Source organism: Podarcis raffonei, chromosome Z, assembly GCF_027172205.1.
Source record: "Podarcis raffonei isolate rPodRaf1 chromosome Z, rPodRaf1.pri, whole genome shotgun sequence".
NCBI classification, from domain to species: Eukaryota; Metazoa; Chordata; class Lepidosauria; order Squamata; family Lacertidae; genus Podarcis; species Podarcis raffonei.
In genome coordinates, this window is record NC_070621.1 from 42,482,310 (window position 1) to 42,504,860 (window position 22,551).

At 44.0% G+C, this 22,551-nt stretch overlaps 1 protein-coding gene across 2 annotated transcripts in view; it reads left to right on the forward strand.

Moving 5' to 3' along the window:
- The window catches only part of CD99L2 (CD99 molecule like 2), a 70,727-nt gene extending 49,347 nt beyond the window's left edge, over positions 1–21,380 (forward strand). For both annotated transcript variants that reach the window (XM_053374335.1, XM_053374336.1), the window contains 5 exons: positions 3,631–3,696; positions 9,878–9,913; positions 12,117–12,239; positions 16,569–16,634; positions 16,724–21,380. In XM_053374335.1, the coding sequence (XP_053230310.1) occupies positions 3,631–3,696; positions 9,878–9,913; positions 12,117–12,239; positions 16,569–16,634; positions 16,724–16,791 (359 nt within the window). In that variant the 3' untranslated portion in view covers positions 16,792–21,380. The remainder of the gene's footprint in view (positions 1–3,630; positions 3,697–9,877; positions 9,914–12,116; positions 12,240–16,568; positions 16,635–16,723) is intronic.
- Positions 21,381–22,551: the final 1,171 nt, after the last annotated feature.

Genomic DNA, 22,551 nt, shown 5'->3' on the forward strand with positions numbered 1-22,551 from the left:
TAGTTTACCATCATGGTTCCTGGAGGGCACTTTCACTCCACCCCACAAGCAAGCAGAGGAAATAAGCCATGATCCCTAGCTTAGGTGTGCATCTGAGCCAGGCACAATGGTCTGTTTTGCTCCAGCAACCCATCTTCAGTTACTACAGATTGTGGCTTCCAGCGAGCAAAACCAACTGTTGTCCCTGGTTTGGATTTAACCTTAAGGCAAGAATTGTGATTTGTATCTTCTGCCCACTAGTGGGAAGGAATGAAACAGATGGAGAAAGGCATAACCACAGTTTAAGGGAAGGTGTGGCCAAATATCACACTGCTGGAAATCTTCAAGGAGGGATGGGGAACCTGTGACCCTCCAGTTGTTTCTGGACTACCTTGGCCATTGGCCGTGCCGGCTGGGTGTGACGCAGGGCAGAAGATCCCTCACCCCTGGTTCAGAGGCAGTTCCTTCCTGTATTTATGTGGATAGAGCACACGGGGAGCAGTGTCCAGGGAACACTTTTATTTGTTTTCCTGTTACCTAAAGCAGCACTTCCTCTTTTTCTTTTTTTTTAAGCTGAGAGAGGTGCTTCCCGTCAGGGTTGTTGTGGGCCAGTTGCACTATTGACCTGGCTGTCAGCATCATTATAAGACAGGGACAGGGAACCTCTTGCTTGTGGGCCAAATGTGACCTATGATATCTCTCCATTTGGCCTGCCAGGCCATTTTTAGAAAGCCATGCCCTACACCTGACATTATGATGGGTAAAGGTGAGGTGTGAAAGGAACAAACAGGAATTCAGGTTGACTTTGAATTGTTCCTCTGCTTGAGCAAGGCAGACTCCCAACCACCCATCAACTGATGTGCGGTGAGAGCACAGCTTAATCAAGGAGGGCGGAGCAGTTCCCACTGAACGAAAATACCTCTCAGCAGGATAGGACTGATAGGAAAAGGGCTTTCAAACACCCCTGTGCTGTTCTTCAAATCTCCGAATTTCAGCGGTTTAAGGAGCAGCCTGGAGATGATTACAAAGGGCTTACAAACACCCCTGAGCTGTGTTTTGAAGTCCTAATGATTGGAGCTTCAAAGCGCAGCATGATGTCAGGTGATTGACATATGGGTGACCCCATGCACCTGCAAAATTTGGCCTGCCAGAGTCTGGGGAAATTTAGATCTAGCTTGCTGGCCAGAAAAGGTTATCCACCCCTGTGATAAGGGCCTGTCTTTATATTCTCCAACCAGTGGGGCCTGGGAGAAGGATTTGCCATCTAGCTTTTCCAGTTCTCCTTTTTCTTTCCCAGCTTTCTCCTCTGCCTGCTCCCTTCTCCTCTCCACTGCTATCCAGCGTTGTGGGTTCCTTGCTTGCTTGCTAATACCCACAGTATCACGTGGGAGAGTTTGGAAATTTGTACCTGATGTGCTTGGTCTTGAATTCTAAGCAAGCAATAACAAATTGATCTGTGTCTTAAGTTTTTGTGAGTTTTTTCTATACCACTTCATTTCTGAGGTTTCTAAGCAGCGTACATAAAACTTATAAAAGCATACAGCGGATAAAATCAATTAAAATGAATCATCTTGCATGTGGCTGATCAGAGCTGTTGTTATCCCAGCTGGCCATTGCCAAAGCATGGTGTGTATTTGTTTCCTTCTTAGCTACTGGAAAATTTCCTGCGCAACATTAACGCCGAAATGTTTGACTTTGGGTTTAGCTGGTTGCATAGGAGGAGAAAGACCTGGACTATACACACAGCTGTAGAAATCATTTTGATTCCCACCCCCAGCTGACTTTTAATGATATATTGACCTACATTGATATCTGCCATCACTTTGTCTTGTTATAAATAGTTGTTCAGATTTTTAAAATTTATTTTTATTATTGTTTTGTATTGTAAGCCACCTTGTTTGAGTACATGCCCTGAAAGGTACACATAGGTCACATACAATTGTAGAGTGGGAAGGTGGCCTCAAAATACTTTAATATTAATAGAGAATAGGGTTCTGAAGTGATAAAATGCTCCAGGTGTTGGGAGGTGAATCAGAAGTTTTGAATCTCCATTTTGTGAAAACACACATACAGGACACAACAACCCTCTGAGAATAGAAAACTAGCACAGATGAAACAAAGAAGGTTAGAAATCTACCCTATTGTCCTAGTGTTCTGTTTTCATTTGCAGCGAGTTTATATGGTGTGTGCACGCGTTCAGAATGCGTATCCCACCTCACCTGTAGCCTGAAATGGTACATTTGGGTTGCCAAGTGAAAAAAGAGAGAGCAGGACTTTTATCGTTGCGTTAAGCGGGGATTTCAGCAGCTGAAGCTCATCACGACAGGCGAAGAAGAGGACAGGGCTACTGCCCTTTAATGGAGGTGTATTTCTACACATCTATTCAGAAGCTACACCTTCTGAAATTCCCCATCTACACAGCGCACCTATTAGGCACAGTGTTTCTCAGACTTGGGTCTCCAGCTGTTGTCAGACTACGAATTCCATCACCCCTGACCACTGGTCCTGCTAGCTAGGGATGGTGGGAGTTGTGGTCCAACAACAGCTGGAGACCCAAGTTTGAGAAGCACTGCATTAGAGGTGGAGGGGCCCTCTCTTCTTCACCTGTCCACCCTAACCAGTCCTCCTAAAGTTCCCAGAATCATCATGTCTTGCAAGAGGACATCCATTAGTTCATCCTACACACTTAATTCAGTTTTATGAATTTAGAAAACCTCAGCAGATTGCTAAAACATACACAGAGTTTTCCATTTCTGGAAGTGTTTGGTATGAATAGTCACGCTGTTCCCCATAACACAATTGTAGAAGGATTCTTCCTGCCTTTAATTCCAATAGGGCAGGAGGGGGAAAGTTGTGGACCTACAGATGTTGGTTGGACTGCAACTCCTATCATCCCTGATTTGTCATACTGGCTGGGGGGTGATCGGAGTTTGAGTCCAGCAGCACTTGGAGGTCTGCAGGTTCACCCCCCACTCTACTGTAGGGATACTGTAACACCTATAGATGTTATTTTTTAAGAAACAATTGTTTTTAGTTTTGCCACATCTTTTGACTGCACTGGTCCCAAGAGCAGCGCACAGAAATGCATACTAAAATACTAAAGCAGCAGTCTGTATAAAAACCCGAACAGTTCCGTCACAGGAAAACACACACCAAAAGCAACAACCAAATAAATAATCCAGCAAAACCACAAACAGACAGAATAACGGGAGTTGCACCAATATCAAGTCTCATGTGCATATCTGTCTCGTGTGCACTAAAATGATGGCAGAAAATCTATTGCCACAGAGTATGGGATTCCAGAGTGCTCTTTGCTACCCTTCTTCAAGGGCAGCCTCACATAGGGCAAGTTAGAGTAGTCTAGAAATCATTTGAGTATTTGAGTATGCTCAGCCAATGGCAAGCGAGGGATGGGGCATTGACTTGGAGTTGCCCTTGTTGTTGTTGTTTTGCTTCTTCTCACATCTTAAGTCCTTGTTTCCCAATTGGTACCTAACCAGCACCAGTCCAACTAAGAAATGCTTCTCTTCCTCCTGAATGCGGCACTTAAAGCCATCTTCCTTTTAACAAATAGGAAACAAATGTCTTTTTGAACCTAAAAACTATTTCATGGGCTAATACAAGCAATTCCATCCCCTTCCAACCTTTCAGGGTTTTCGGATGATGACTTGGCTGGAATTGTGGACGAGGGCGGCTACCAGCCAGATAAAAAGAAAGGTAAGTTCTCTTTTTGTTGCTTAGCTAAGAAAGGGGACACCAACAAAAAGGGACACAAAGTACATTTTTATATTGGCAGTCCAACTGCAAAGTTAATGCCTGTAGAGCAGGGATGGGGAAATCTGTGGCACTCCAGACCAAAACTCCCATGATCCCCGACAACTGCCCTTGTGTCAAAAGCGAGCCAGAAGTAAATCACACCCTGCTAGTTGGAGTTAACTCATGACACGGGTGGCGCTGTGGTCTAAACCACTGAGCCTCTTGGGCTTGCCGATCGGAAGGTCGGTGGTTTGAATCCCTGTGATGGGGTGAGCTCCCATTGTTCTGTCCCAGCTCCTGCCAACCTTGCAGTTCGAAAGCATGTCAAAATGCAAGTAGATAAATAGGTACCGCTGTGGTGGGAAGGTAAACGGTGTTTCCATGCACTGCTCTGGTTTGCCAGAAGCGGTTTAGTCATGCTGGCCACATGACCCAGAAGCTGTACACCGGCTCCCTCGGCCAGTAAAGTGAGATGAGCACCGCAACCCCAGAGTCGTCTGCGACTGGACTTAACTGTCAGGGGTCCTTTACCTCTGCCTTTTTATGCACCAACTTGGCAGAGTGTAAGGACGAATGAGCGCAGAGCTTGCCCCCAAGAAGCAGTTGCTAACACTGAAGTTCTCCCCGTCCCCACAGCTGCTAAGTCCCCTCCTCCCCTGGGTTTTTTCCAAGCAATCTGAGACTGCCCTTGCATGTCTGCTTTTACTCCTCCTGTTTCATGCTCCTTCTGGTTCTGGGAGACCAGGTGGGAGGAGAGCATGTTGCAGCAGGAGGGGGAGACACCCACGACACTTCACCAGGCACACTCATCTCTCCCTCTTGGCCTCCTCCCCTGCTTCAGCTTCTGCCTCTGATTCTCTGCCACCGACTGTCCCATCTCATTGAGCCCTGTTACCTTTTCAGCATCTGATCCCACCTCTTCCCAGTTGTCTCTCTTCTTCTTGTGACTGCTCATCATTGTCCCACCACCAATCCCTGGGCTCTGAGCCTTCTTCCCTTGGGGGTCCCCTAGCTGGTTCCTCCCACCATTCCTCTGTGTCCAACCAGTCCATGATACATTGCTGGCTGGTGCTGGTAGGAATCATAGTCCAGCAACATATCCAGGACCACAGGTCCCCCATCTGGGATAGGAAGCTGCCTTATACTAAGACCACTGGGTCCATCTTGCTCAGTGCTGTTTACACTGTCTGGCAGTGGCTTCGCAGACTATGGACAGGAGCCTTTCATCTTGCTGTGAGGATGGCAAGCATTGAATGAGGGGGCTTTGTATATGCATAGCTACACCCCTTCCCCTGCTTAGAGATTAGGTATCCGACTGAAACAGTGGGCAGGAAATGACTTCTATGGCTTCCTTGATAGGTGGCCAATCATTTGAATTTTCAGAAAAAATAGTGATGGATTTCTTTGATTGCTCTTGCCCATTTCCTACTCTCCTAATTCAGATATATTTAGCATTTTAAAAGAAAAAGAAGTGAGGCAGCCACAGGCTGCAGTATTTGAAACCTCCACAGCAATTGACTGTATGAACTCTGGCTTCAGTTGATTGAAGCCATTTCTCTCCAGCTGTAGACTCTGCTGCCAAAGGGGTTATGGAGAGTTTACAAGCATTCCAACTTTTCAGAGGCACAGGCCATTCCAAAGCATGAGAGCAGATGCGGACATCTGGAACTAGTAGGAAGGGGATTCAGCAGAGAAGTGTGGTTGCGGCGTAATTGAAACGTTGGTCAGCAGTTGCATGTCTGAAAGTTACATAGTATGTCCTAGTGGCGTGAATGGGGATAGCATTTGGACAAAGGGGTAATGGGCTTGTGTGGATAGTCACTTGTGTTGTGTCTTTAACACAGTGGTGGCTGGTGCCCATTAGAGCTGGTAGGTTGGAAGGCAGGAAGCCCAAACAATAAAGGGAATGGAAGCCAACGAATTTGGCTAGTTTTGCCACCATCTACTTTGCAGAGTTCTGCAAGAGGAGGGGGAAGCTGACAGGCAGTGGTTTCAAGTAATAAGGCAGGCAGAAACACAGGAAGCTCCCTTATACTGAGTTCACACCAATATTCCATCTAGCTCAGTACTATCTGCTCTGACAGTGGCTCTTAGGGGTTTCAGACAGGAGGCATTCCCAGACCTACTTAGACTTCCCTGGGATTGAAATTGGGTCCTTTTACATGCAAGTACCCGGCCATTGAATTGCAGCTGCTCCAGTTGGTGTGGGCTGGCCAAGGGCAGACTGGAGTTGGTGGGGCAGCATCCTGCTTGCTGTAACAGACCAAACTCCACTGATTAAACATATTTCCCCCCACAACCTTCCTTCTAATACTGATTTATCGCGTCATCGCTTTCTATCCTGCAGACATTTGCATCGATGCAGATGACATTATTACTATGAGCTTACCCACTTCAAAAGGGGGGAAAGAACTCTTCATGGTTTTACTACTGGACCCCTTGGGGTTCCTTCAGTGCCCTAAATTGAAACCAGGGCTATGTGAGGAGCAATAGTAAACCCCTAGTTATGATTCTGTAGGAACACAATCTGTTCCTGCATCCATCAAATTGGTGAGTCAGTTTCCCCAAAGATTTGTTGCGGTCAGAGATATTGTGTGCACTGTGTGTTAGTTTCTCCAACTTGATTACAAATGGGAAAAATATATAGCACAGATTCAAGTTACCAGTAAGAGATTCTGCCTAAACATAAGGAAGAGCTTTCTTGTGTTTAAGAGCTGTTTGGTGGTGGAACGGACTCGCATGAGAGGGGCTGGACTCTCCTTCCTTGGAGGGTTTTAAGAAGAGGTTGGATGGCCATAGTTGAGATTCCTGCATTGGAAGGGATTGGACCAGATGACCCCCAGGTTCCCTTCCTACTTTACAATTCTATGATTCTATGATTCCATTCCCTGCCTATCATTCTGCACCTTGCTCTGGCAACTGGATCTTTTTGTTCTAGTGAGGAAGGAAGGAGATAACCCAAGCCTGATGTTTTTCCTTCCCTGGTTTAGAATACAAGCAGTGACTGTTTTGCATGGGGGTTCCATTCCCGGCCCCTGTGCACATCAGCGGAGGGTGCATAAGCCCACCCTGTTATGCCCTCTTCCAGGTCCAAAAGGAGCAGAGTACTGGTGATTGCATGTCAGTTGGATGCGCCTAAAATCCTTTCCGCCTGTATATAAGAACTGAGAATTGCCCAGCCCTGTTTCTGCAGGAGCTAGTGCTCTGGGCATGCCTCCTGCTAGGAATGAGCCTGGTCTAGAGCAATGACCCATAAAAGATGACAGCCTCTTCTCAGGGCTCTCAGCTTATTTTCTCTAGGAACGATGGATTCAGAGCCAAAGCAGAGATGCAGCGGAATCACCTGACCCTAGCAGAGCCTAATGGGGGGCTACTCAGGAGGTGGCTACCTTGGCATCACAGGAACCTTTAAACATTCGCTTTAACTCCTTGCCTAATACTACTACTACTACTACTACTACTACTAATAATAATAATTTATTTATACCCTGCCCATCTGGCTGAGTTTCCCCAGCCACTCTGGGCGGCTCCCAATCAAGTGTTAAAAACAATACAGCATTGAACGTTAAAAACTTCCCTAAACAGGGCTGCCTTCAGATGTCTTTTAAAAGTAGGATAGTGGCTTATTTCCTTGACATCTGCTGGGAGGGCATTCCACAGGGCAGGCGCCACTACCAAGAAGGCCCTCTGCCTGGTTCCCTGTAACTTCGCTTCTCACAGTGAGGGAACCGCCAGAAGGCCCTCGCAGCTGGATCTCTGTGTCCAGGCTGAACAATGAGGATGAAGACACTCCTTCAAGGTATACTGAGCTGAGGACATTTAGGGCTCCTTCAGGTATACTGGGCTGAGACCATTTGGAGGTCAGCACCAACACTTTGAATTGTGCCTGGAAACGTACTGGGAGCCAATACAGATCTCTCAGGACCAGTGTTATGTGGTCATGGCGGCCACTCCCAGTCACAAGTCTAGCTGCCGCATTCTGGATTAAATGAGACTTACCAACCCAAGGGAAGCACCTTTTGCAGTATTAAACTGCTGCTATCTGTTAAGGTCCATGTGGATTCCAGCAGTTTTTGGACACATCAGATGATCTTCCACCCCCAAGTCTCAGTATCCTACAAAGGAGTCATTTTTTTCAGACCACCCCATCATTTTTTCCAAAGTAGGGTGGAGCAGGGAGGGGTGGGGAGAGAGAAAGAGAGGGAAGAAAAATGCTGCCTATGCTGCAGAGTGCAGAAATTTGCAGACAAAGCCTCCAGTCTCTGCAATCCCCACCCACCTCTTGACTGCGCACAGCGCTAAATTTATAATCAATCTCATTTATTGCTCAATGCAGTGCTACCGAAGCAGCAGCTGGTTAATTAATATGAGGGCTACCAGTGTGTGTCTCTGTGTATGCGCAAGGCTGCAGTTGCAGAGCAGTCGAGCCCTATTCACACAAGTTCCTTCGTCAACATTTTAGAAGATAATTAACGCTGCCCCAGGATTTCTACATTCTCTACCCCCCCCCCCACTTCTCAGAATTGGCTTTGGGAGGAGGGGTGTGAGAGGGAGGACATGATCCCCCCACCCCCAATTTGTCCTTGCTTTCAACTCCAAGATGTAGATCAGCCATCTCTTGACAGAATGATTTTCATGGAGGCAAACTCGGGGCAGGCATGACGTCAGGGCTGTAAAACGATGTGTGCATTAGAGGATGGCGGGGGGGGGGATCTCTGCACAACACCTGGTGGGGGTCTTAGCATTCTGTTTGTAGACCTTTCCTACTGTGCAGCTTTTCACATGTGTTTTTTCCCCTGTGAATATTGTTGCAAAAAGCAGTCCTGGAAAGCAGAAACAATTTGTTGGAAATAGCCCCGACAGAGCTATGTTGGCAATTAACCTGCACACTGATTGCAGCCAATGCACCCTGTCCGTAGTGCTGCTTTGGAGGTAGGCATGCCACCTGGAACGTTTTGTCCCATTTATTTGGCAGGGGGGCTGTCCCTCTGAACCAGAAGGTCAGATTTGAAGAGACTCTGTCCAGGGCAGGGGGAGTGTATAATACTTGGACCAACTGAAATGGCCCAACCCAATAGAAATAGGCTAACATTTTATCTGCACAGTTGAAACAGGCCAAGAAAAGCTGAATTCTATGCTGCCTTTTGTTGCATAATAATTGTTTTGAATAATTTATTGGACAGTTTGGCATCATCAGCCTGGTTCTGCGAGTCACAGGAGGTGTCCTCCACCCATAGCCACTAGAATCCTTACTCATCCAATGGGCTGCCATTGGCAATACGCTTTCGAGAATATCATTTCATCAATGACCACTAGAAACATGTTGGCTTCTTTCTTAACAAAGGCTGGATTCTGCATCTCAGCTATTCCCCAACCTGGTGTTCTGCCCAATGTTTTGGACTCCAGTCCCCATCATCTTTGCCCATTTGTTTCAGTGCCTGGTGCTGATGTAGTCCAAAGCACAGGGTTGGGGAAAGTTTTGCCACACTGTGTTACACTGGACAATCGGGTTGTGAACGTGATCCGTGCGGGATGCACGTTTGCAGCCCGCAGTGTTCGCAAACTGCAGTGGCGCGTTTCTGCACGCGCGGGTTGCAATTCGGCACTTCTGCACACGCGCGATTTAGCGCTTCTTTCAGCAGTCTGTAACCTGAACAAACACAACCTGAAACATCTGTAACCCGAGGTATGACTGTACTCTCCTTCAGCACACCTGAAGAACCACAGCAGAAGTATAACCTTGAGTATAAAAGGCAACTTCACATGTTTAAAATTGACCTTATTCTAGGTTATGAATGAAGGCACATACTTTTGCCCCAAGCAGCCACTGTCTCTAGCTGGAAGGGAAAACTTTTCCCCATCTCTGCACACTAACTGGACTGAATGGCACTGTACTACATCTCTTCCCATTCGCCCCACCTCTGACTCAAATAGGAAATGTACCTGCTCTGAAAAATTGCTCAATGCATTGTACAAAGTATGGTAATCATGTCTCTGCCTCTCTTAGCCTCAGCTTTCTGGCTCCTATCTGTAAAATGGGGATAATGATCCTGACATTTCTTCCAGAGTGGTTGTTAATGAGACAATACATGAAGTGCTTCAAACATTTACAATTGCGTTAAGTACCTATTGTTATTTCCAGGTGGAAGTTCAGGAAGTGGCGGCAGTGACAATGACGGTAAGGACAATTCTGGAAATTGCAACTCCATCTCTGCTTCACACAGATCCCTTTCTGTGTCCTGTATCTAAGCTGAACTGCAGGTGCCTCAGTTGACTACTTGCACCTCCCCGCTCCCCAAATAGCTTGACTCTAACATCCATGGTACACATGGAGGCACACATGGAGAGGCCCCTGAACCATGCAATATAGTATTGCAAGTTTTGTGATTACCCCTTTGAGATTACAAAAAGAACATGGGGAGTAAAATGAGCCACATAATATATAAATGTGTTGGAAATAATTGGGCAAGAGTTTTCAAAGTGTGATGTCGAGTAATATCAATTATTGCCCTTTTCACATTTCTTTTCAAGAGGGTCCCTACCATTGGGCTATACCCACTGTTTGAATTGACCCCTTGAAATCAGTGGGCATTGTCCATGGATTTCAGTGGGTCTACTCTTGAGTATAGCTGACATTAGATATCACACATAGTTTTTAAGTAAAGTCAAATTTCAGCCTTGCCAAAGGCCCTTTGCAAACAGGCACTGTTACCGGAAACTCAGGGAAGGGGAACCTTTTTGTCCCCTTAGACAAGATCCTTATCAGGATCTGATAAGGGTGGGGGAGGCTTTACGATCAGAGCAAGATTGAGGACTTAAAAGGGGAGCGGCAATCCTCTCCCCCCCCTTAAAGATTGGCACTTGTGTGTTTTTGCACAAGCTGCTTCAAACAGTGCACAAGAAGTGTGTGAGCTGCTTCAAATAGCACTTTTGAGAAGCACTTGAAAGTAGCTGCCAAGGTCCCATTTTCAGCTGAAATGGGACGTTAAAGCACTTCTCAAAAGCACTTTTGAATCATCTCCTCCTTCATTTAAAGGACAAGGGGGCAGATGCTTCAAACAGCACTTCTGAGAAGCTATTTAAAACAGCCCATGTGATCTTGCTTCAGCTGAAACCGGACTGCAGGCTGTTTTAAAGTGCTTCTTAAAAGCATACTTTTGGTGCTGCTACTCTTGCTCAGATGATCTGCAGAGATTAAATACTGCTGCTTTGGCTGTGCGATCCTGTTCTCTGATAGGAATAGAGGACCCAGCCGATCCAGGATTTAACACCAGTGACACAGCTGGTGGTTGGGTGTGGTTTGGAGAAAATGATTTTGTGGTCCAAATTGGACCACCTGATGGGCCAAAATAAGCCTGCAAGCTAGAAGTTGCCCATCCCTGCTCAAGGCGGAAGCTCAATTCACCTAAAGGTAGGAGCTCCTCAATGCTGAATCAAGCACAGAAATTCCCATCTCTTTTTGGTAGATATTTGTTCTTGCTAAATTCATTGTACTTCTTCTTTACCCTAGTTTACTGTTGCATCTGAACTGACAAACTATGATTTACACTCCATACCTGAACTGCAGATGAGTTTGAGGTTCATTTGTAAATCCCAGTTTGGAGGACAAGCTGCTGTGTCTGATTAGGCAAGTTGCCACTTTTGATTGCTCCTCCAACCAGGATTACAAACCAGCTTCAAAATTTTAGTGCAAGATCATTCTATGGTATTCAAGCACAAACAATAACTTCCTAATTCAGACATCAACTGTGGTTTTCTGTCAAGACGAAGTAACTCGTTGAATCAGAGGGGAAAACATAAATAAAAAAGGTTCATTCACACAATGCCAAACTTTAATACAGAATTGGATGTGAAGCAGACCTTTGTGATACCTAGCAAACAAATCAACATAGCAATAGGTTGACAATTACAAGTACATTAACAAGCATAAATGCATGAAGGACCTGTATTAAATGTATATTAAACAGGCTCGGTCCAGTATACCTGAAGGAGTGTCTCCACCCCCATCGTTCAACCCGGACACTGAGGTCCAGCGCTGAGGGTCTTCTGGCGGCTCCCTTACTGTGAGAAGTGAAGCTATAGGGAACCAGGGAGAGGGCCTTCCTGGTGGTGGCGCCCGCCCTCTGGAACGCCCTCCTATCAAATGACAAGGAAATAAAAAACTATCTGTCTTTTAGAAGACCTCTGAAGGCAGCCCTGTTTAGGGGAGTTTTTAATGACTGATGTTTTAATGTTCTTTTAAGATTTTGTTGGAAGCTGCCCAGAGTGGCTGGGGAAACCCAGTCAGATGGGCGGGGTACAAATAATGAACTTGTTGTTGTTGTATGTTTTATTCCTTGACACATTTCTGCACTGGTTTGTTTTCTGCTGGCCTTTTGCAGGTGCCTTAGTAGTAGAGACGGGAACAATTGCTGGCATTGTCAGTGGCCTTGCCATGGCCCTGATTGGTGCTGTGAGCAGCTACATCTCCTACCAGCAAAAGAAGTTCTGCTTCAGCATACAACGTAAGTGACTCTTCCTGCCCCTGCAAGGCCTGTCTGCAAGTTGGAGCAAAGCCCCAAATGTGTGTTAAGGATTTGTGAAGGGGTCGAGAACCAGCCTTCCCATCCACTGTAGGGTCTTGAACCTTGTTCACAAAAAGTGCCCAGCAAAGGAACATCATTGCATTGCCAATATAGGAAGTGGGCTGTGTTCAAAAATTGGCTCTCTCTTGAACTTCTGTCCTGGCAGTGAGGAAGGCTTGCACAACTTCCAACCTGCCAGGTCCGATTCAGCCTATTGGCGTGCTTAAGGACATTAAGAACAGGAAAGGCTAACCAGGCATAATACATATCTTGCAAATTATTATTATTATTATTATTATTAAATTAATTTTTCATTTCATTTCTATACCACTTTATATTTTTAAGAAAAATCTCAAGGCGGTTTACAGCATATTAAAACATCAATAAAACAATCCAGAATCAAACATTTTGGAAGAATGTCAAATGTTATACATTCAAAGCAACATAATTAACAGAAAACTAAAATAGTATCTTAAGATTTCAAAATAAAACATTGCAAAGGAGGTCAGCCACAGAATACATATTTGATGTAAACAAAGTTAACAACAACAAAAATCTTAAACATTTCAGAAAAACGAAAACCATTGCTAAATGAAATCAAATATAAAATGCACGTTTAAAACAGCATAATTAACAAGAGAATGAAATATTATCGTAAGTATGACACGACTGTTTGGCAGACACGAAAAGATGGGGCAAAAGAATCCAATAGTTAGGGTTTGCTGTCAGGCATAGGGATGTCCCTCGGGTTTCACCAGGTGCCTCTTTAGTAGAGCTGGTGAGTCTGGGCCCCGCCCCCTAGGCCAGGTGGAAAGGGCCTTGCAGGGAGCGGCCTTCAGCACTCACAGCCATGGTGGGGCCCATGGAAGGCTGTCTTAGGCCTGGCCATAATTTCATGCATATCCCAAAGAGCTGCTGCCAAAAAACATATGAAGAGCCCCACTGGATCAGGGCAGTGTCCCAGCAAAGTCCAGCGTCCTGTACTCACAGTGGCCAACCAGATGCTCCAATGGAAAGCCCCCAAAGCATGACGTAAGAGTGTGTGTGTGTGTGTTTGTGCGCGCTTGCGCTCCCCAGTAACTGGCATGCAGAGGCTACTGCCTCTGACAGTGTGCATTGTGTAGACTGTGGGGTAATACTAATCTAGGGTTTCCAAGGGCTTTTATTAATAATAGTGAGAATCTCTCATTTTAAAATCAAATTCCTAGTGCATCTCCCTCTGCTAGCTGCAGGGATAGGAACCACGCTCAGCCTCCTGCAATGAAATTGCTATTTTCACATGAGTCTCTAAAACAAACAGGTGTGTGCCTGAGTAAATTAAGCCAGCAGGAAAGTCAAGAGGAATGTGATAAAATGAACCCCTCCTTTACTTGTGTTGTTTCTTTGCCCCATCAGTGATATTTTTGAAGAAGAAAAAACTCTTTGCTTGCGCTCTCTCTCTCTCACACACATGCTCTCTCTTTCTCTCTCTGGAAAAAAGCTTCAATAAAGGCAGCACTGAGAGAAGGCAAAACCCTAGAAAGACGGCAGGAAATTAAAGTTAATTATAAAGGAGGCTTAATTTAAGCCATCAGACATGGCGTGCTGGGATAATGTCATGCCTTAGATGCATTGCAATGCACAGCGGAGGCTGGCGCGTCAGCCACTGAAGTGACTTTTTATTGACGAACATAAAACTGCATTTGGTGCTATCCTAGACACATGGCAAGAGGAAGAGGTCTGTACAGGACCTATAGGGCTGCAGCACATGGAGACACCCCCAGGCAGATTCATATGTGATGCTGAGCTGCCCTTTTGCACTGAGCTATGAGTGCAGTAGCTCAGAGGCAAAACTAGGCATCTCCCTAAAGAAGCACACTTAATGGGGCACTCATCACACCAACAACCTCCCATGAGCATATACTTACATTGAGTCACTGGTCTATCTAGCTCAGCATTGTTCACACTGACAGGCAGCAAGACTTCAACCAGGGGCCATTCTCAGCCCTGGAGGTCCCTGGAGATGCCAGGGCTTGGACCTGAGACCTTCTCGTGCAAAGCAGATGCTCTACCACTCAGCTAAAGCCATTCCTCTTTAGCTGAGTGGTAGGGTTGTGGTGTTCATGGTCAGTTTGTCCAATGACACCCTTTGTGCTACCCAATTAAAGTCACTTGAATGCCGCTTTCTGCTTGCCCTTGGTTGTAGAAGGCCTCGTCTTCCCTTTGTCTTTGTACAGAAACAAATGAACTTTGTACAGAGTGGGGAGAGCTCATTCATTTCAGACCAAACTGTTGTACATGCGTTGAAATTGCATCCTCTTTTTTGGCCCAATGAATAAAGATTGAGCTGGGGGTGTGGGCAGCCAGAACTCTTCTGCCCATGTTCAATGTACACATGGATATGAAAAGCAGGAATGGCACTGGAGCAAAATATATTCAGGCTCATTTGCAGCTTGCTTAGGTTGGCCCACCAATAACAGGATGGGGTCCCTGCACCTTTTAAATAGGTGTGTCAAAGGGGGAATTTTTGGCAGGTGTAGCTTGCATGAACTTCAGAAGAATTTGTTAATACAGATGAATTGTCCAAAAATGGAATGGCCGTAGCTTAGTAGCAAAACTCTTCTTTACATGCAGAAGGTGCCAGGTTCAATCTCCATGGAGGGCTGTGAATGTCCCCTGTCTGAAACCCTGGAGAGCCACTGCCAGTCGGTGCAGGCAACACTGAGCTAGGTGGACTTTGAATTGGGCAGCTTCCTATGCTTCAATAAATGCCTTCAGTGTGGCAGCTGTAAATACCAACAAAAAACCAAAAACAAATAAAGGAACACCATCATAGTTCTCTGAACAATTTGAACAATGCTTGTGCTGAACACCATCAGTATACCAAGTGGATAAAGCGGGAAACAGATAATACGCGTTACATAACTTATATTGAGAGTAACCATCAAGGCGACATCTGGAATCCCTTTTAAAAAAGGAAATATTAAGAACAGATTGATAAAATGAATAATTGCCACACTTTGGCCCAAAATCTATATCTATGAGATGCTTAAAAGCTTGATAGTTCTTGATTGAAGTAGCCAGGTGTGCTCAAATTTGTAAAGCTGATCCCCTACACTTGAAATACAACCCAAGAGCCACAAGCTGGCTATACAGGCAAGTTTATCATGCAAGGCTAGTGCAACAGCTCAGGCAGACTGAAAAATTCCTAGACCGCTATGTAAGAGAAACATTAAAACTGGCTAAGTTCAAACTTCCCAAAGCAGCTTTAAAAACCCTGTGATGTCATTTTAAAACAGGCATAGGCAAACTTGGTCCTCCAGATGTTTTGGGACTACAATTCCCATCATCCCTGACCACTGGTCCTGTTAGCTAGGGGTGATGGGAGTTGTAGTCCCAAAACAGCTGGAGGACCAAGTTTGCCTATGCCTGCTTTAAAACATTGTTTTTTAAGAAAACAAATATTAGTGTAAACTGCTAAGCTTAGCAATAAAAGTACAAAACCTTTCCCTTACTGTAGTTGCCAGCTGAAAATCCTACATATCAAAAGGTGCCTTTAAGAGTTTTAGTTTGCACTTGGGACTCAGGACTACTAAAGTGAGTGGGGCTTCTTTTTCTGTGCTGCCTGCAGAACCTGCTAAGGACAATCGCCTGGTAAAAATAATTGCTGTTTTTTATGTCTCCAAAGGGAGAGCAGGCATATGCAAGCAGTGTAGAAAGAAAGAACTAAATAAAGAACAGTTGGCCATGCTGGCTGTAACTGATGGAAGTACAAGCAAAATCTAGGTGGTCACAGGTTATTTACCCCTGCTCAAGGAGCAAACATTTGTGTTTTTCACAGCTTGTAATACACAGTTTAGTCACTTTATTGGGCAGGCTTGATTATTTTGAGTACACCTGGAGATTTTAGTCAATAACTTGAAATATATGTGGATTAATCTCAGCCAAAGTGCACTAAATACACAAGCAACCATTGCATGTGTCTGCTGGGTCTGCTTTTCAATATATGTGGCATTCTGCAGGTGCCAGTTTATACCATTGCTGCTGCTGCAAGCCCCCAGCTGGGTCAGGTGCCCACAGCCCTGTGTTGGTGCACATACACACAAACACACACACATGTATGTAAGAGTCATCCTCTCATTGCCATAATTGCTGTGCCTGAATGGAGTGTCCATTGTAACCCATTGCTATAACACTCCTTCTTCTCAAGGCATGAACCCTTTATTCCTAAACACCATTGCAAATGATGGTCTTTCAGTGCCAATGTTTTTCATCTGTTGTTGCTTTCAGAGGGTCTTAATGCAGAGTACGTGAAAGGAGAAAACATGGAAGCGGTGGTGACTGAAGAACCACAAGGTAAGATACTGTTTTCAGGCTCAAAGGAGGCAAACAATTTTGTTGAAGACTAATTCACACTGACTTAACTTTTGCTCTTTCCTTCCCAGTTAAATATTCTGTCCTTGAGCCACAGACTGCAGAGCCACCTCCGCCACAAGAAAACGCAAAAGTCTGAATCCCAGACTTGGTCTGGAGAAGAATCAATGGCAACACACACACACGCTTCTCACATGCTTGTAATTTAGCTTTTTACAAACATTTGATTTGGATCCAAAGCTATTTAAATGTGCGTTCTTCTGATTAAGACAGGCTTCTTATTGTGGTAGCTGGTATTCTGGTTTTTTTCTTTTCTTCGTGAAGAGTTGTAGGTTTACATTCACATGGTCATGTAGGAGTTTTGTCAGGTTGAATTCAAGAACAAAAGGGTGCTTCAAATTGGTGTTTCACATTAGAGTTAGGGATTTTCATGAAGGTTGGGGGGGGGGGAGAAGCAGCTGAGTTAGTGACTACAGGTGTGAGAACAAATGAAGTGCCTGTAAATTAACAGTCCAAAGCAAACCATTTAAAAAACCTTTATGAAATGACTTTCAGCCAAATTCCGGCTGTCAGCCATAAGCATGTAGCTTCCACTGATAACAGTGGAAGTTACATGAATGTTGGAGGGTGGAGTTTAGTCCTTTAAGTAGCTACACCTCAAGATATACAAGTGCCTGTGGGGTAGGTCTTCATTTGACAGAGGACAGCAGGTGAATATTACCCCATACAACTGGGCTTCTCTACAAGCATCCTGAATTTTTTTGCTACCAAAACCCTATGCAGCTAGTTGTTGTGAATGCAATGTTTCCTATTTAAAAATCCAGGGACATTTCAGGAGGTCAGAATTTGAACCTATACCCAAGCCCTTCCGCTGACAAAGAAAAGCAAGATTTCCCTTCTCTGTTCAGTCCCATAGACTTGGGCCGACAACGTGGGTTTTTTGCTCTATTTTACTCCAGATTTAGAACATGATTGCATTTCCAGGACTGCAAGTCTGCTTGCTGCACTGGGCAATCACGAAGGTTGCAGTCGCACAATCTCTTGTGCAATGACAGAGGATATTGCAGTTCAACTCTTAGCTTGCTCCTCTTCGTTTTGTCAGACTCTAATTCCTGGGTTGGCTAAAATCCAGGAACAGAACTTACGGGCTTTCAGCTAGGAAATTAAACCACAAAATGTGATGCAACCATGGATCAAGAGCTCAGTTAGTTTCCCAGTGACCTTGTAGGCCACTGGGTTGTAACCAAGGCTATTCCTATGCAAAGCAGACCCACTGAAGTTAATGGAGATTATTAAGTTAGGTCCATTAACTTAAATGGGTCTACTTGGAGTAGAACCAAGGCTGGATGCAACCTACTGACTCCATCCTCTGCCTTGATGCAGGAAGTCTAGAGTGAGAGCACCCACAACAGTTGGCTGTTCATCCTCTGCTTGAAAACCTCCAACTTAGTTGCACTTTGGGTTTTGACCACCTAATTGAGATCTCTAATGAGATACCAAGGATGACCTGAGAGCCCTTTGGTGCAAAGCATGCACTCTTAACTACTGAGCTCTGAAGTAATCTAGATCAAAAATCTGGCCCATGTTGGTGATTTTTAACAGTCCCACTTTTCAACATTGTACTGTGTCAAGGTGAATACTTCCGTATGATTATGAATTATCAGTGATGTTAGCGAGTCATTAAAAAGGGAGTACTGTTTCTTTTTTTAAAAATGGACACATCTGTATCATAAGGTGGTGAAAAAGAACTCTTGTGGATAAAAGATCCATTTAGCTTTTGACTGTTTACAAGCTTAATTTTTACTGATATATTTTTAAAAAGAATCTGGAAACATTAGCACCCTGCTCTAGCAAGGGAGATCTGCAGGTGGAAGTAGCGGGGGATGCTGCTATGCATCTGGACTCTACTGACATGGCTGGATAAATCTCTTAATGGAAATGGAACCACCAGTTGTTATGACCCATGATTAAAGCTGGCTTGGGTCTTAGGGGTATAGCTAGGATGAAATTTTGCCCTGAGATCCTCACCTCACCTCACACATGTCCTCTTTGAGGCAGGTGCCACTGATTTCAGTGGAACATGCCTCCATGAAATGGTGCTTAAAACTGTAGCTTAGACGTTTGATGACAAATGTGCAAATTCCTTCTGCTCTGTTTTTGTTTCACCACTTGCATTTCAAGAGCCCTACAGTAGCTTTAAAGAAATTCACACCTTTTGAATGTATTTAACTTCTATGACAATGCTACGATAAGCTCTTTTACTCCTAAATTCTCATCTTAACTGTTGGCTTCAATGGGACTAAAGCAGGGCAATACATCTAAGAAGGAATGCAGCTTACTTGCTTATTGAAGGGTGCTTCATACACTGGTCACCAGAACGGAAGCCACAGAAAGTTGCTTCTGCCTGGAAGCCTGCTGTGCCATGGACGGTCTTCACTCAAGTAGATGAAACCACGTGAAAAGGAGTGTTCAGTCCGGTGGAGTACTGTCATGGAAACAGTTTGGGGGGCTTCTACGTTTTGAGGTTACCCTTAAGTACTGTAGAGTAGGTTTTTTAGGAAGGCTGTGGTTTGCAATTTTTGCAGAGCACAAATTAGTCAGATACTAACAATACCACACAGCTGAATTGACATAATGGTAATTTCCAACTACTATAGCATATCTCTTTTTTAATTTTTTTAGTCAAGTACATAAAAGATTAGAGTAGGATGAAGTAGTGCATCTTTAGATAAATAGCGGGGAAATAATAAGTGTAACTATGATGCTAGTACTTGCACTAGGAGTCATTTTCTCAGATAAATGAATATAATTCCTTATTTCTTATTGCCAATGATGGGAAATGTTTCTGTAGATGTAAATTGTCGATTTTGTTGTATTTCTATTACTGCACTGTCCAGCCACTGATCTGAATTTTGAAAAACAGTGCATCTGAGTGTTGAAAATAACCCACTAACCACTTAGTCATTTGAAATGTGTATGTATTGCAGATTTCTTTTGTGTGTGTGTAAAAAACAAAAACTCACAATACTTCCAATAAGTAAGATATCGGGCTTTCAGGATAAGACAGTAGGTTAACCTTTAAGCTACTTCCTTCCCCAAAGCCTTTTTATATGAATTTGGTAAATGGTTATGCCTTAATGTAAATTTTAGGTAGAATATAAAAATCAAAACTATAGAAATGCACAGCAAACAGGAGACACCTGTTTAAAATGTTATAGCACTATAATTCAGCATTAGGCATACAGGGCAATTATCACTATTACTATTGCCTGTAGAACCACTTTAAAATGTAGTTGAACGTATCCCCAAAGAAATCTGCTTTGTCGGATAATGGGGACTGACTGCATTCTCCACTCAAAAGTACACAAGCAGCTCTGTTCTCTGGTTCTTTGTGCTAGATCAGCAACTGAAGTCCCCTTTGCTAAGCCTGGCCCCAAGAGCTACCTGCCCACTCCCCACCCTCAGTCACTCAGCCAGGGATGAAAGTGGCAGCTACAGTAATGAGACCTGTCAGGTGGCCACTAATCTCCTCCTACAGCAGCGTTTCAGAAAAGCTAACTGCTGATCCGAGTTCTGCTTACACTATTACTATTAATAGAACGTAAAACAACCATTGATCTAGTTAGCTCAGCCCAGTCTGTTCTGACTGGCAGTGGGTCTCCAAAACGTTAGGCTGAGACAAACAGAGAGGGAAGGAGTGCTTTTCCAGGCCTAATATCTGAAATCCTTTTAAACAGATGCCAGGGATTGAACCCAAGACCTTCTGCATGCAGAGCATGTGCTCTACCATTGAACTATGACCTCTCCCCATGGGGACCTTCTTTCCATTGTCTGTACACAACCAACAATATGTTTGGCTTTTCCTGGCTGATTTCTCTGTAGCAGTGCCAACTTTGTAGCACTACACCTCCAGAAGGGATCCATTTCTGTTTTTCTACTCTTGTGTTTTTATGTTCATAATTAAAACTATCTGTGCACTGAAAAGCCACATAAATAAGCTCAGCCAGATGTTCCAGAATAGGTCAAGTGACATGCATTAAAGTCTTCCATCAGGCCAAAGATATATATATATAAAAGACCCCTTCCTGTGCCCTGAATTTATACACAACACACATTCTTGCAAGTAAAGAGAAGATGCCTAATTAGAGAATGGGAAAGTGGTTTCCTGTATTTTTCAAAATTATGAGAATATTGGCAGGGATCTAGCCACATTAACTCACTTAAGTGTTGGCTTGGCTCTTTTCTTTCTTAACTTGTGTCTTTCTTGGCAAAGTGTTTTAAGGCCACAGCATCAGCTGTCACTGTCTCATGCAACTAACAGCAAATGGCCCTGTTTACTATACATTATCATTGTCAATAGATTGTTTGCTGTTGTGTGAATTGAGGTTCATCCGAGAGAAAAGTGCATAACTTTACAAACATAGAAGGAAACAAAAGCAAATAGATGAACTTGGCGAAAGGGAGGGGAGGGGGAAGAGAACCCAGACAGCAGATTAAGAGAGTAGATTGTGTCCAAAAGATGCCAAGCGTTTATTTAAGCAATACATACAATTCTTTAGCTAATACAGAAATGATCTGTCCCAGATGAAAATTGTGCATTATGCTGTCAAAAGGCGGACTCATTTTGCTAAAGTGCATATAAGAATTACAGGGGAGGGAAATCTGAACTTGATTGCTGAACTACAAACTGGAAAACAATAAAAAAATTAAAGACTTGTACAACAACAATGTGCCTGTGTGTGTGCTCTGTGGGCGTGCATTTGCAGCGCAAGGCCAGCAAGCTCTTTTCCAAAATGAAAAAGGAGAGGGAAATTGCAGGCAACTTGAATCTTTTTAAACAATAGCTGGGGAATTGTAAAGCATATACCTGTCTCTGCAACCATCAAGTCAGATTTCCAATGCAGCAATGCCTACTTTCAAATGAGACACGCAAATTATTTTTTTCTACCTTTTAAATTGAGTGAAAAGGATTGTTTCCTTTTTGGTTGGTTTTTAAAATTAAAGCTCTGGTTGCTACCCTGCCTACTCTGGAGGAGACCAAAGACAGGCTTAACATGAAACAATCTGGCAGTCAGTATCTAAAAGCAACATTGCAAAGCCATGACATGCACTATGTGGGACTTCATGACATTTTTCTTTGAGCAGCAGATGTCCTTGACACATCACAAGTTTCTATTGAAACTTCCCACATGGCAAAGTGGGGCTGCTCTTCGAGGAAACAAAAAGTCTAGAAGGGACTAGTTGCGGTTTTCTACACTTAATCCCAAATATTTAAAGCCTGCTTTATTTTCTAAACTAGAAAAATATAACCAACAATGTATGCCCCCACACTCAGTGTATCTAGCAATTAATGCTATGCTTTAGAATTTTAAGTGAAAATCTTCAACTGTTAAAAAAGAGTTTCCCCCTTTTTGAAATCCATTTGAACTGCAAATTTTCAAGAAATGTATTTCTGTTCTAGGACACTAAAAACAAAATGGGATTCATAAGGAAAAAGTTAGCATGGGGAAAGCTAGTATTCTTTTGAGCATGTAATAAAAGCCAGTTGGGAATTTTGTAGGAAGCTTAACGTAAAAGGGAGTTTCAGCATCAAGCCTGTGAAAATAGGACAGATATGGTGGTGTAAGGTGGCATGTGAAGTGGCAGAGCTGCAAGATACCCAAGAGGTCATCCAATCCAACCCCCTGCTCAGTACAAGCTCTACAACTAGAGTATTCCTGACAGATGTTTCTCCAGCCTCCACTTTAATACCTTCAGCAAAAGGCAGCTTGCCACCTCCCCAAGCAAAACTGCCCCATTGCAGAACAGCTTTAACTCTTAGGAAGTTTCTTTTCATGATCCCAAAGCAAAGATGTCTTTACAGGGGCTAGAAAAGTGGGTGATTGGCAGTGGCTGTGAG